We start from the raw sequence: 13,240 nt of genomic DNA, 5'->3' as shown, positions 1-13,240 counted from the left end.
ATAAACGTGTTAAATCCATCGCAGCGAAGGACTATTATTCTGCTGAACTGAACAGCGGAAGAACTGATGACGGCACAGTTTAATGTTTGGTTGACCAATCAGCGGAAAGGGGCGTTTCATTCCCGCCCACATGTTGGGAACAAATATTCAAGTTGTTTATTCATTTTCTACCCCTTGAAAAATCAAGCCGAATTCTTGTTTTTCGTTTTGTTAGAAAAAAAATGAAAAACGAAAAAGGTGCCGTTTTTCATTTTCCGATTTCATTATTAAATCAAAAAACGAATGACCAAAAGATACACGGACCCAACAACAACAACAACAACAGGCCAATGATATTACAGACATTTAAAAAGAAAGATAGCATGATATAATAGAATTCGGCTATATACAATTAACATAAATTACATATAATGCAATTTTAATAATGTTAAATGGCTTTAGTACTGATTACATATAATGTAAATTTTAATTAATAAAAAACCGTAATGTTATCAATGACGTAATGTTATGACGTTACCTGTGAGAGAAACATTGGCTTAAGTGAGTTCAGTTTTTACACTGCGAATAAACAATAAAACTTTATATAATAGTACAACATATGCTGTGCATTAACGCAACAATTAATTAAATCCGGTGTAAAAAAAAAAAAAAAAAAAAAAAAGAGAGAGAGAAGAGAGAGATCTGAGAGGATCTGTGTACAAGACGTGCTGTTATGACAACGGACGCCGTTGCTATGGCAGCACCTGTAAATGCTTTTCTTCATGGTCGAGTTGCCTGTTTGTTTAGGATGATAGAAAGGAACCTATTGGATCCAAAGTTACTTGTTATTTTGTATACTTCCCCATATGTTTAGTCATAATAAGCAGTATGATGTCTGTGGATGTGCTCATAGCGTGTGCTGTGCTGCAGGACCACGCTGATCAGCTGTCAGTGTTAGGAAACATCATACGCCCGGGAGCGGAGACTGTGAGTAACATCACTACACAATCTCAGAAATGTTTTCTGTTGACAGAACAGCAATTTGTGATGCAACTACTGTGGACACGGCGGTCCAGAAGGTTCTGTTATGTTTACCTGCAACTCTCAGGAAAGAAAAAAAAAAAAAAAAAAAAAAAGCTTGTAGCCTACCTTTAGTGATACAACAGTTTGTCGCTGGGGCGGTACCCTTAAAGGGTTAGTTCACCCAAAAATGACATTTCTGTCATTAACCCTGTTGAAAAAAAAAACCCCAGCATATGCTGGTAAGGTAGGTTTTGAAGCTGGAATGCTGGTTTGAGCTGTTTTATGCTGGTCAAGTGCTGGTCCAGGACCAGCATAAACCAGCTCAAACCAGCATCCCAGCTTCAAAACCTACACTGCCCTCCAAAAGTTTGGAAACGCCCTAGAAAAGTGGGGTTTTCGACAATATTGGCATGAATCCTTTTTAATTTGTGATAATTTTGCACTGATAAGGGACAACACAAACTATGAAAACATATTTTATTATATAAACAGTTTATACATAGAAAAAAACTTAAATTTTCTATTCATCAAAATATCCACCATTAGCAGCTATCTGACCTAAACTGGGTTCTAATTGGTTCATTGTATTCTAAACTTAATTGGCAATCAATTGTTGAAGCTATTAAGGTGTGCTGACCCAAAAATCTTTTACAAACCTGGGCCAAGTTTAAACCAGTAAACAGGCATCACAGCTGGCAAAGGGGCATGTCTGACTTTGACATGTATTGCCATTATTATGTAATCAAAATGAAAATTATCATTGCTGGTCTTCAATGATAATGTGAAGTTACTGTAATGTATTTGCAGCAAAAAATGATAAGGATTTATGCTGATATCGTCCAAAACCACACTTTACCAGGGGTGTTTCCAAACTTTTGGAGGGCAGTGTACCTTACCAGCATTGCTGTTTTTTTAAAACAGTGAAGTACTCGCCCTCATGTCATCCCAAACCCTTAAGATCTTCGTTCATCTTCGGAACACAAATTAAGATATTTTTGATGAAATCTGAGGGTTTCTGAACCAAACGTAGGCAGCAACGTCATTGCACCTTTTGAGGTCCAGAAATGTAGCAAAGACATCGTTAAAATAGTCAACGTGATTATAATGGTTCAACCTTAAAGGAACACTCCACTTTTTTTGAAAATAGGCTTATTTTCCAAATCCCCTAGAGTTAAACAGTTGAGTTTTACCATTTTCGAATCAATTCAGCCAATCTCCGGATCTGGCGGTACCACTTTTATCATAGCTTAGCATAGTTCATTGAATCTGATGAGACCAGTAGCATCTTGCTCAAAAAAATGACCAAAGAGTTTTGATATTTTTCCTATTTAAAACTTGACTCTTCTACATTGTGTACTAAGACCGATGGAAAATGAAAAATTGCGATTTTCTAGGCCGATATGGCTAGGATCTATACTCTCATTCCGGTGTAATAATCAAGGAACTTTGCTGCCGTACCATGGGTGCAGCAGGCGCAATGATATTACGCACCGCCTGTGACAAATGTCTCCTGCTTGCACAGGGCAGCGCTGCCTGTGCAACCATGGAGACATTTGTGAGAGGCGCTGCGTAATACCATTGCGCCTGCTGCACCCATGGTACGGCAGCAAAGTTCCTTGATTATTACACCGGAATGAGAGTATAGATCCTAGCCATATCGGCCTAGAAAATCGCAATTTTTCATTTTCCATCGGTCTTAGTACACGATGTAAGTACAGAAGAGTCAAGTTTAAATAGGAAAAATATCGAAACTCTGTGGTCATTTTTTTGAGCGAGAGTCTATTGGTTTCATCAGATTCAATGAACTATGCTGAGCTATGCTAAAAGTGGTACCGCCAGACCTGGAGATTGGCTGAATGGATTCGAAAACGGTAAAACTAAACTGTTTAACTCTAGGGGAGTTGGAAAAAAAAGTGTAGTGTTCCTTTAATGTTACGAAGTGATGAGAATACTTTTTGTGCGCAAAAACAAAACGAAAAAAAAGACTTTATTTAACAATTTTAACTGTTGTCATACGCAGTTGACATAGTGAACGCAGTTCAGCGCTTATGCTGATGCTGATGCAGGAGCTGGCCAATAATGAGTCACCGTTCTGCCATAGAACACAGAGGCGCAGAACTGCGTTCACTACGTCAGCTGCGTATGACAGCAGTTCAAATTGTTAAATAAAGTATTTATTTTTGTTTTGTTTTTGCACACCAAAAGTATTCATAACATTAAAGGGTTAGTTCACCCAAAAATGAATAAAATGTAATTTATTACTCACCCTCATGCCGTTCCACACCCATAAGACCTCCGTTCATCTTCGGAACACAAATTAAGATATTTTTGTTGAAATCTGATGGCTCAGTGAGGCCTGCATAGCCAGCAACATTTGACATTTCCTCTCTCAAGATCCATTAATGTACTAAAAACATATTTAAATTCAGTTTGTGTTCAGTGGTTCAATATTAATATTATAAAGTGACAAGACTATTTTTGGTGTGCCAAAAATACAAAATAACGACTTATATAGTGAAGGCCGATTTCAAAACACTGCTTCATTAAGTTTTGGAGCGTTATTATATCTTTTGTGTCAAATCATGATTCGGATCGCGTGAGACAATTGCCCACTTGTCTCAAAAGTTTGGTGCAACAGAATTGTTAGATTTCAACTTAATTATTTTTGATGCAACATTTGTTGTTCCCTTGTTGTATTTGATTAACTTGTCATTTGATTATCTTCAGTCTGACTGGATACATTTTACAATAATATGTCCAGGTCACATTTTACCCCATAAATAAAATAATTTATGTAATATATCACAATTACAGCAAACAATGCTGCAAGGATTGATGGTAAAATATGCTAAATTGTCATGAAAATTATTTATTTTGTATGATTTTGACCTAGACACGTTCTTGAGATGTTTCATGAGATTTACCCAATTTATTTCACACTTATTAGACAGTCCTCCTGGTGTAATTTGAGGTAAAGTGTCTTGATCAAGGAGAAAATGTGGAGTTCCTTGTATGGTTTTAATGCCAGCTCACTGCACCACATAATAGCAATACTGTAGCTGTGTTTTATCTCCCAGTCATGTTTTTCTTTGTACCACATTCTGTATCACTGTCTGTATTTAGCAGCAAAGGACCGAACTGCATCTGAAAACAGCTCAACTGATGGCTAGGAGCAGTTTGTCTGATTTCACAGGAGAATTACAAAAATCCCAAAAGCAAATAAGTATTCAGGAGAGTCTACTTACTCCTGACAACCTAGCCAAAGTGCAGAGAGACAGGTATGAGTGCACACGTCTCTATACTATAATGTTACTACATTATATGTAGTTAACAGTTGTAGCTATTGTTTTTAATTTAAAATTGAAAATTGGAATTTATGTCATTGTATTTTTTTTTATTAACTTGAACATGTCATAATGTTTAATAAACCATTTCAACATCATCTATTATCCCATAGGCAGTTTGTGTCAGACGTGATAAATGGGCTAATGGTCGAGCTCCAGAAGGAAAACACTTTTCAAAGTCTCTTTTCAGCAGTAGGAGAGGACCGGAAGAAGAAAGTCCAACTTCTGGACATAATAAACAGGTCTTAACATAAACCGACAAATTATTTAACCCAAAATATCATGTACTATACTATGTAGCCTCAAATAGTGACCATACACCATATTGTACATGAACTATAGGGAGGAAGAAGGTTGCCTCAGGATTAAAGCACTGCAAAAACAATTACTTGACATTCGCAAGCAAAAAACAGAGGAGTGTGAGGTAATCATCTGTCAATTAATATTTAATTTGACTCGAACACTTTGCATAATGTTCCTGATTTTACTGTGCATAATTCACTGGTGTTTGGAAAGCATGAAGTGTTGCTTAACTGTCATGACAACAAAGAATCTTGATTCTTGCAAAAGAATCTTGCAAAGAATCTTAATTGTTAACAAAAGCTGATACACAAAAGTACTGCATCATCTTTACTTTTGAACTTTGGTCTAAAATTTTGGATTTTCTAGCTGAAAAGAATGTTTTCTTCCCAGAGGCTAGAGGAGTTGGGGGCCTACCTTAGGGAGCAGGTACAGGACATGAGGGTGAGGACAAACCGACAAGAGAAATTTTTGAAGAGCTGTGCCGAACAGCTAGTCTGCCAAGGACTGAAACTCAGCAGTCACAAAGAGAATGAACTGGAAGATGAAGCTGGGGTGTGTGTTTGATAACTTATCAAAGTCTTAGTGACCACACAGATCTTTATCCACAATTTAAAGTTGTAACACAAAAGAAGAATGTTGGTGTCCAGACAATATCTGACCCCACCAACTTTGTTGTTGTTATTGTTGTTGTTTTTATGGACAAAAAACGTCTCAGTTAGGTATGTATCCCTCGTTCCCTGAAGGAGGGAACGGAGATGTACGTCAGTAGTGACCGACGAACTGGGATATCGCTAGAGAGCCCTATCAGCTTCGAGTGAACTAAAACAGGCCAGTGGAATTGGCGTGCAATATTTGCATAATGCGCACCACCTCCGACAGGTGTATATAATTAGGAAGCAGATGCAGTCGCACCCCTTCCAGTGCCCTGCGCAAGCTCTAGCCACCCGGCGTGCCAATGGGACGGGGAAGGGGGCGAGCTTACGCCGAGAGTGTCTACTGCTGTTCTGAAATACCCACTAAGTAAACTAGACTACACTGGGGAAGCGAACCCGTAGGGGACGCTGCGGAGACCACTGCCTACCCTGGGGGGGAGGAGTTTACGTGGAGAGTACACATATGGACTGGCCGTGGGCAGTACGCATATGGAGTCCCTGGGATGGCTCAACCTGGGTAGGGGGAGGCTCATCTGACAGGTGACAGCAGAGCTGGCTTTGCTAAGGGAAAGACACGGGCTCACCGTAGGGAGTTCACCGTGGACAAATAGACATATGGGACCGCTCATGTGGAGGGGTCACAACATATGGAACCCAGCCAACATCAACGTTGGTGATGGACGTTGGCCTGGCATCAGACACTCCGCAATGTCCGAGCCAAAAGGGGAGGCAGAGGAACTCGACAGGGTTCGCCAAGCGGGGAACTCGACTGGAGTAAAGGATGCACGTCTCCGGCCCAGGAGTGGCATTGCAAGCCGACACTTAGAACAGCTGGTGGAAGCGAGTACACAGGAAGATACCGGTTCTACACAAAGGCAATATAATCTAGCGAACGTGTTAGGTGTCGCCCAGCCCACAGCTCTACAGATATCTGTCAGTGAGGCGCCGTGTGCCAGCGCCCAGAAAGAGGCCACTCCTTTGGTGGAGTGGGATCTCAACCCGAGTGGGCAAGGCACGCCCTGGGATTCGTACGCCAGGGTGATGGCATCCACTATCCAGTGGGCAATCCTCTGCTTGGAGACAGCCTTTCCCTTCTGCTGGCCTCCGTAACAGACAAAGAGCTGATCTGAGGTCCTGAAGCTTCGCGTTCTGTCACGTACAGGCACAGAGCGCGGACAGGACAGAGCAAAGCTAGGGCTGGGTCTGCCTCCACCGAAGACAGCACTTGCAGGTTCACTACCTGATCTCTGAAGGGAGTGGTAGGAACCTTGGGCACATATCTGGGCCGGGGTTTCAGGATAACGTGAGAGTCACCGGGCCAGAATTCCAGGCACGATATGTCGAATGAAAATGCTTGCAGGTCCCATACCCTCTTCACCGAGGCCAATGCAACCAGGAGGACGGTCTTAAGGGACAGTACTTTTAACTCAGCTGATTGCAAAGGCTCGAAGGGATGACTCCGGAGAGATGTAAGTACCAGGGTGAGATCCCAAGAGGGTATAGAGGGAAGGCGAGGTGGATTTAGTCTCCTCGCCCCCCTCAGGAACCTGACGATCAGATCGTGCTTCCCCAAGGACTTGCCATCAACTGCATAGTCATGTGCGGTGATAGCGGCAACATACACTTTGAGGGTGGAGGTAGACAGCCTTTGCTCCAAGCCCTCTTGCAGGAAGGAGAGAACATATCTGACTGAGCATGATCGGGGGTCCTCTCGGTGAGAGGAGCACCATTTAACAAACAGTTTCCACTTCAACGCATAGAGGTTCCTAGTAGAAGGAGCTCTTGCGGAAGTGATGGTGTCTACGACCGCTGGCGGGAGATCACTCAGAACCTCCGCATCCCGTCCAGGAACCACACGTGGAGGTTCCACAGGTCAGGTCATATTTGCGTAGTTAGCTGTGTGCCAGTGCATCCATGCCGAGCGTGCCGCCGGTCAGGGAATAGAACCACTGACAGTGGGCAGTCTCCAGGGAGGCGAACAGATGTATCTGAGCCTCGCTGAAGTGCTGCCAGATCAGCTGGACTGCCTGGGGATGGAGTCTCCATTCGCCCGCAAGCGGAGGCTGCCGTGAGAGCTCATCTGCTGCACGGTTGAGCACGTCTGGGACATGAATGGCACGAAGCGACCTCAGATGCTTCTGACTCCAGCCCGCAGGAACGAAGGGTCCGACCACTGGGTGAGAGTGCAAGGGCAGCTCTGTGTCACGGGGACACGGAACCTACTGCACTGCCACGCCCATCTCGGGACCTGGCCGTGGAGCCAGTGTTGAAGCGGCCTCATATGAAGCAATCCGAGCGGCGTGACTGCAGCTGCGGATGCCATATGCCCCAAGAGCCTCTGAAAGAGTTTCAGTGCGGCCGCTGTCCTGCACTTGAGCGTACTCAGGCAGTTCAACAAAAACTGGATGCGCTCCTTGGTGAGGTACGCTGTCCGGCCACCCTAGTCCAGTTCCATACCGAGATAAGAGATCCTCTGCCCGGGGGTGAGTTTTCTCTTGTCCCAGTTGACCCGAAGACCCAACCGGCTGAGGTGAGCTAACACCATGTCCCTGCTCTCGCGAGCTGGCCAGGATGAACCAGTCGTCGAGGTAGTTGAGGATGCGAATGCCCTGTTCTTTGAGCGGATCAATGGCCGCCTCGTACCTTCGTAAAGACGCGGGGCGACAGGGCCAGCCCGAAGGGCAGGACTTTGTACTGATATGCTCGACCCTCAAACGCAAACTGTAGAAAGGGTCTGTGGCAAGGCAGAATCGAGACATGAAAGTACATGTCGTTCAGGTCGTTCGCTGCAAACCAATCCTGGGGACAGATGCATTCGAAAATGCGCTTCTGCGTCAGCATCTTGAATGGCAGCCTGTGAAGGGACCGATTCAGGACACGCAGATCCAGGATTGGCCATAGCCCACTGCCCTTTTTGGGTACAATGAAGTAGGGGCTGTAGAACCCTGACTTCATATCGGCTGGAGGGACCGGCTCGATTGCATCCTTCGCCAGGAGGACAGCAATCTCCACCCGGAGAACAGGTGCATTGTTCAGTGACACCTGAGTGTAGTGGACACCCCTGACGCCGTGCAAACTGAATCGCATAGCCGAGTCTGATAGTACGAATGAGCCAGCGGGACGGGCTGGGAAGCGCTATCCAGGCTTCCAGACACCGAGCCAGTGGGACCAAAGGCACCACAGACGTACCGGGGGTGGGGCAGCGAAGCAGAGTGCTGAGACCCAACTCGGATGGCATAGCGGCCCGAAGTGGGGTCAGACTCCGCGAGGTGGCAGTGTGCATGGGAGACGGCACATGGGAAGTGGCCTCGACCATCACACTGGAACCTGCTGGCGATGTAAGAGGGGGCTGCGAGTGGCAAGGCGGGGCCTCGCACACTGACAGCTGCGCCCTTTTCTGACCTGGAGGATTGGGAAACTGCTCTTTTTGTGTAGAAGTGGGTACCGCTGGACTCCGGAGAGCCAGCAGCGGGACAGACAGAAACACAAATCCCCCCGGCCCTCCTCCGGGGGTGGGAGAGATGCTGGAATCCTCTCCCGAGGAGCAGAATCCTTCCCCTCCAGGTCGCCCGTCTCAGGAACGTGTGTTCCTCGATCGATTGCCACCTGGCTTGGCTTGAGCAGGCTGGGCGCCGCGTCCAGAACCGGCTCCCTGCTGTTTGGCGGGTGTAGGCTGCTGCTTCGCCGACTTAGCAGGGGCTGAGGACGATGCAGGCGGGCGCCCTCGGCGATGAGCAGGCTGAGGCTGAGCCGCCAGCGGGGTGGAGGAAGCAGTGGACCGCTGGGGCAAGACGTGCTTTATGGCCTCAGCCTGCTTCTGGGTGGCAGAGAATTGTTGGGCAAAGCTCTCTACCGCGTCGCCGAAAAGGCTGACCTGAGACACGGGAGTCCGGGAACCTATATTTATCGGTCTCCCTCATGTCAGCCAGGGTCAGCCACAGGTGACGCTGCTGGATTACGAGAGTAGACATCACCTGACCAACAGAATGTGCCGTCACCTTAGTCGCCCAGAGGGCGAGGTCAATGGCAGCGTGTAGCTCCTCAAGCAACTGTTGGTCAAGACCTCCCTGGGGCATCTCCATTAACATTTTTGCCTGATAGAATTGCAAAAGGGCCATGGCATGCAGGGCGGAGGCAGCTTGTCCATCCAGCTTTCTCCGTAGTCCTGCAAGAATTTACAGCCGGGATGGGAGACGCGGTTCACCGCGCCAGCCGGCGGCCATTGGACACAGCTGCATCGCAACAGACCGCTCGACTGGGGATATCCGCGTGTATCCCCTAGCCTCTCCACCATCCAGGGTGATGAAGGCGGACAAGGGGCCAGGTCTCGCATGAATGCTATAGGGCGTCCGCCAGGACTTGGTCACCTCATCGTGACTTCCAGACTTCCACCACTTCCAGAAAGAAAGGCATCGGGGCGGGGCGCTGGGGACCATTCGTCAGATCACCCTGCCTACACGCCGATGAACCGGCATCCCGGCTGGAGCCAGAGAAAACGGCCGCACGGGGCGAAGGGGAGGACCAAGGAATGAGAGTCTAGATCTCAGCTAGATCTCTTCCAGAAAGAAAGGCATCGGGGCGGGGCGCTGGGGACCATTCGTCAGATCACCCTGCCTACACGCCGATGAACCGGCATCCCGGCTGGAGCCAGAGAAAACGGCCGCACGGGGCGAAGGGGAGGACCAAGGAATGAGAGTCTAGATCTCAGCACTGCGATAGTCATGTTCCCACAATGAGTACATGAACTATCTACAAATGCAGCTTCAGCGTGCTGAACGCCCAAGCACGTGATGCAGCGATTGTACCCATCAGCGGGGACTAGGGAACGACCGCACCCAGTAACACACAGACGAAATGACATCTTGATAAAGATGCAGGGTTCGTCTGTGAAGCTCTTTTAGAAGAGAAAGAATCAGCTCTCTCGTGCCGAAGCACACAGGGAGTGTCACAATGTGTTCGGGTACATCACTCCCCGAACACAATGGAGGAATCGGCCCAAATCTCAACAAATTACATTGGGACAAAGTTGCTGTAACAATAGCAGTTAAGAGCTTAAAATGCTCAGGCTCCTCGATAAGCTCGCGACCTCGCTGCTGTGCCGTAACACCAACACAAGACACTGGAATCTCTTCAAAGGCTTGTAATAGAACACTATGAAGTCTGAATAGCTGGAGAACACCGAATGGTTGGCTCCAAAGCAAAAGACAGAGTGCGATTGCATCTGCTTCCTATTTATATGCACCTGTCGGAGGCGGTGCACATTATGCAAATATCACACGCCAATTCCATTGGCCTGTTTTAGTTCACTTGAAGCTGATAGGGGTCTCTAGCGATATCCCAATTCGTCGGTCACTACTGACGTACGTCGAGCGTGACCAACTGAAAGGGAACACTGAGGCATTTATCAGAATATCTTATATTATATTTTTAATTAAGCTATACTTAGAATATAAAATAGAATATAAAATGTAACTTTTTAAACTTTCAGACCAATATTTCAGTTAAGCCAACATTTTAATGTTTATGCAGGGTTGTGTGAAGCTGTGTACGTTTGGTTAAATATACCTCAGTTGGTAGTGCATTTGAGCTACACCTCTTTATGTTCTTGCTAAATACTGAAGAACAAATAAAGTCCATCAATGAACAATGGCATATTGGGTAGATGTTGCTACCCAACTACTTTAACTGCCACTGCCATTTTGGTCATTTTTACATCAATATGGTCAAGTGACAGAAGTCAAAACTTTTATAAATTCAGAGTTTTCAAATAACAAGTTTGTAATTACAGTAATTCCAATAATTTTGGCACACCCACACATACTGTAAAAAAACACATACTGTACCATCATATTTTGATTTACAACTTCCACTTTTGGTTGCACACTCAGATGCTGCAAGAGAGAATTGAGGAGGAAAAAAATGTTCACATGGAGACAGAGATCTTCCTAAAAAGACAACATGCAGTGAGTGAAGCACAATTTTATTTTATGTAACATAATTCATAAAGCTTTGTAAAACAAACTAGATTTGTGCTTGCAGGGATTTGCATCTCTAAGAAGTGATTGTACCCCAATTGGTATAGGTTAGGGGTGCCCAGTCCTGCGCCTGTAGGGCTACTGTCCTGCTGAGTTTAGCTCCAAACCTGAACAAGCTAATCAAGGTCTTCAGAATTACTGGGTTCTTCTCAATTAGAAGGCTGCATCCTAGCAAAGCTGTTTCATGAAATAGTAGTGTCTAATTGGCCGCATTTACATTACATGGTTACATGGATTCTGATATTCCCAGATCGGTTTCATTCACATGTAGAAATAAATCTGATATGAATTGGATAGCTGCATTTGCGTCTGCCATGTGAGTCGCACGGCAATGAAAAATCAGCGGTGGCAAATGACATCAACTCACGTGGACATCGTCTGCGATCACATGACTCTTTTCAATGGCGCAATTGAGGACAAAGGGTCAACTTAACGTTTTGCTGACCTTTAAAGATGGTGTGGAAAGCAAAAGCTTGTATTATCATTTCCTCTGCGTCCATTGCAAATCACACTATTTTTACTATAATTCCATTTTGGCCTAAGCTTTTTTGGGTCAGTACGTCTACTTTGGGTTGTTTCGCCAAGTGTATAGTGTAAGTGCAAGTATCGGATATGGGTCACTTTTAAAAGAAGATGTAAGCTGGTCATCAAAATATCGGATATAGTCAACAAATCACAATTGGCAATCAAGACCTGCAGTGTAAATGTGGCCTTAGTAATAGTGATGCTTGAGCCATGTTGGTTCAACATTATAGGACTGCTGTTAATGATGTCATGCACAGGTGATGGAATAATAACTTCTGCTAGTTAAATCAATATTGCAATTAATGTCCTTTTCTGTTCCCTTTCCCCTCTCTGATAAGGCCCCTGAAATCATTCTAACCTTCCCCTTGTTATTGTGCTCCTGCTAATCAGTAACTATCAAAGTCCCTTTAAAACAAGTAATTTCACTCGACGGCCATCTTTGAAACGCCTCTCGGGCATCCAAGTGCAGCTCCTATCTCTTTGAATGGGGAAACATCAAATTCTCTAAAGCTGTTTTCCAAGCTTTCGATTAAATTTCATATTTGAAATCACCAATGACATCTAACAACAACAACTGTCTCAAAAATATTGTTTCTAAATGCTCGAATCATGACAAAAAACTGTATTTTTCAGGCTGGATGAACCTAATGCTTATGCGCAGTCCTAAATGCGTGTCTCTTGTGCCTCATTTCGGAGGCGCGCATCTGACTGTTTCTATAGAAACCGGAGCTTCTAACGGCCGCTGCAGTGACGCGATGTCGCGATTGGCTCTTATTTAGAAGGCGGGACTTATTCCACCATATTGCGTGTTGCACTTTCTCCCATTCATAATACTACGAGTAACGCGTCTTATGTTATTCTATAGTCTTTGGTAACTATGCTTCTAACCACAGGTTGAGAGTTGTTGTTCCAACCACACAACTTTGCAATGCTGTTTGCAAATTTTTTTTGCAACTATCCCTGCGTCATGTAACATGTATACTTCCCTACTTTATAGTGGGCGAAAAACAGTATGTGAGATGACAAGTATGTTCGAATTCATAATATTCATAAAACAGTGAGTTAAAGTACCCAGATGACCTATGACTTGACTTCCAATGAGATTCTGAAATGCACATTTGATGAACACTGTACTATGCCATGAAGCCACGCAACTGACGCTGTTAGTTAAAGGATTAGTTCACTTCAGAATTCAAATTTCTTGATAATTTACTCACCCCTATGTCATCCAAGATGTTTATGTCTTTCTTCAATCGAAAAGAAATTAAAGTTTTTGAGGAAAACATTCCAGGATTTTTCTCCATATAGTGGACTAAAACAGCTGTTAACAAGTTGAAGGTCCAAATTGCAGTTTGGTCCAAATGCAGCTTCAAAGGGC

General features: G+C 45.0%; 1 protein-coding gene across 3 annotated transcripts in view; it reads left to right on the top strand.

Annotated features, from left to right (window-relative positions):
• Window positions 1-724: 724 nt before the first annotated feature.
• The window catches only part of iqcg (IQ motif containing G), a 28,458-nt gene continuing 15,942 nt past the window's right edge, over window positions 725-13,240 (top strand). Inside the window, exons 1-6 of one of the 3 annotated variants that reach the window (XM_048168881.1) lie at window positions 726-966; window positions 4,126-4,280; window positions 4,460-4,588; window positions 4,689-4,770; window positions 5,040-5,201; window positions 11,191-11,265. In XM_048168881.1, coding sequence (XP_048024838.1) covers window positions 868-966; window positions 4,126-4,280; window positions 4,460-4,588; window positions 4,689-4,770; window positions 5,040-5,201; window positions 11,191-11,265 — 702 coding nt within the window. In that variant the 5' untranslated portion in view covers window positions 726-867. Of the gene's footprint in view, window positions 967-4,125; window positions 4,281-4,459; window positions 4,589-4,688; window positions 4,771-5,039; window positions 5,202-11,190; window positions 11,266-13,240 lie in introns of all 3 variants that reach the window. The other 2 variants (XM_048168882.1, XM_048168883.1) reach the window with 2 other exon arrangements.

The sequence above is a fragment of the Megalobrama amblycephala genome, linkage group LG19, assembly GCF_018812025.1.
Source record: "Megalobrama amblycephala isolate DHTTF-2021 linkage group LG19, ASM1881202v1, whole genome shotgun sequence".
NCBI lineage: Eukaryota > Metazoa > Chordata > Actinopteri > Cypriniformes > Xenocyprididae > Megalobrama > Megalobrama amblycephala.
This window is presented reverse-complemented; position numbering and strand designations above follow the sequence as displayed.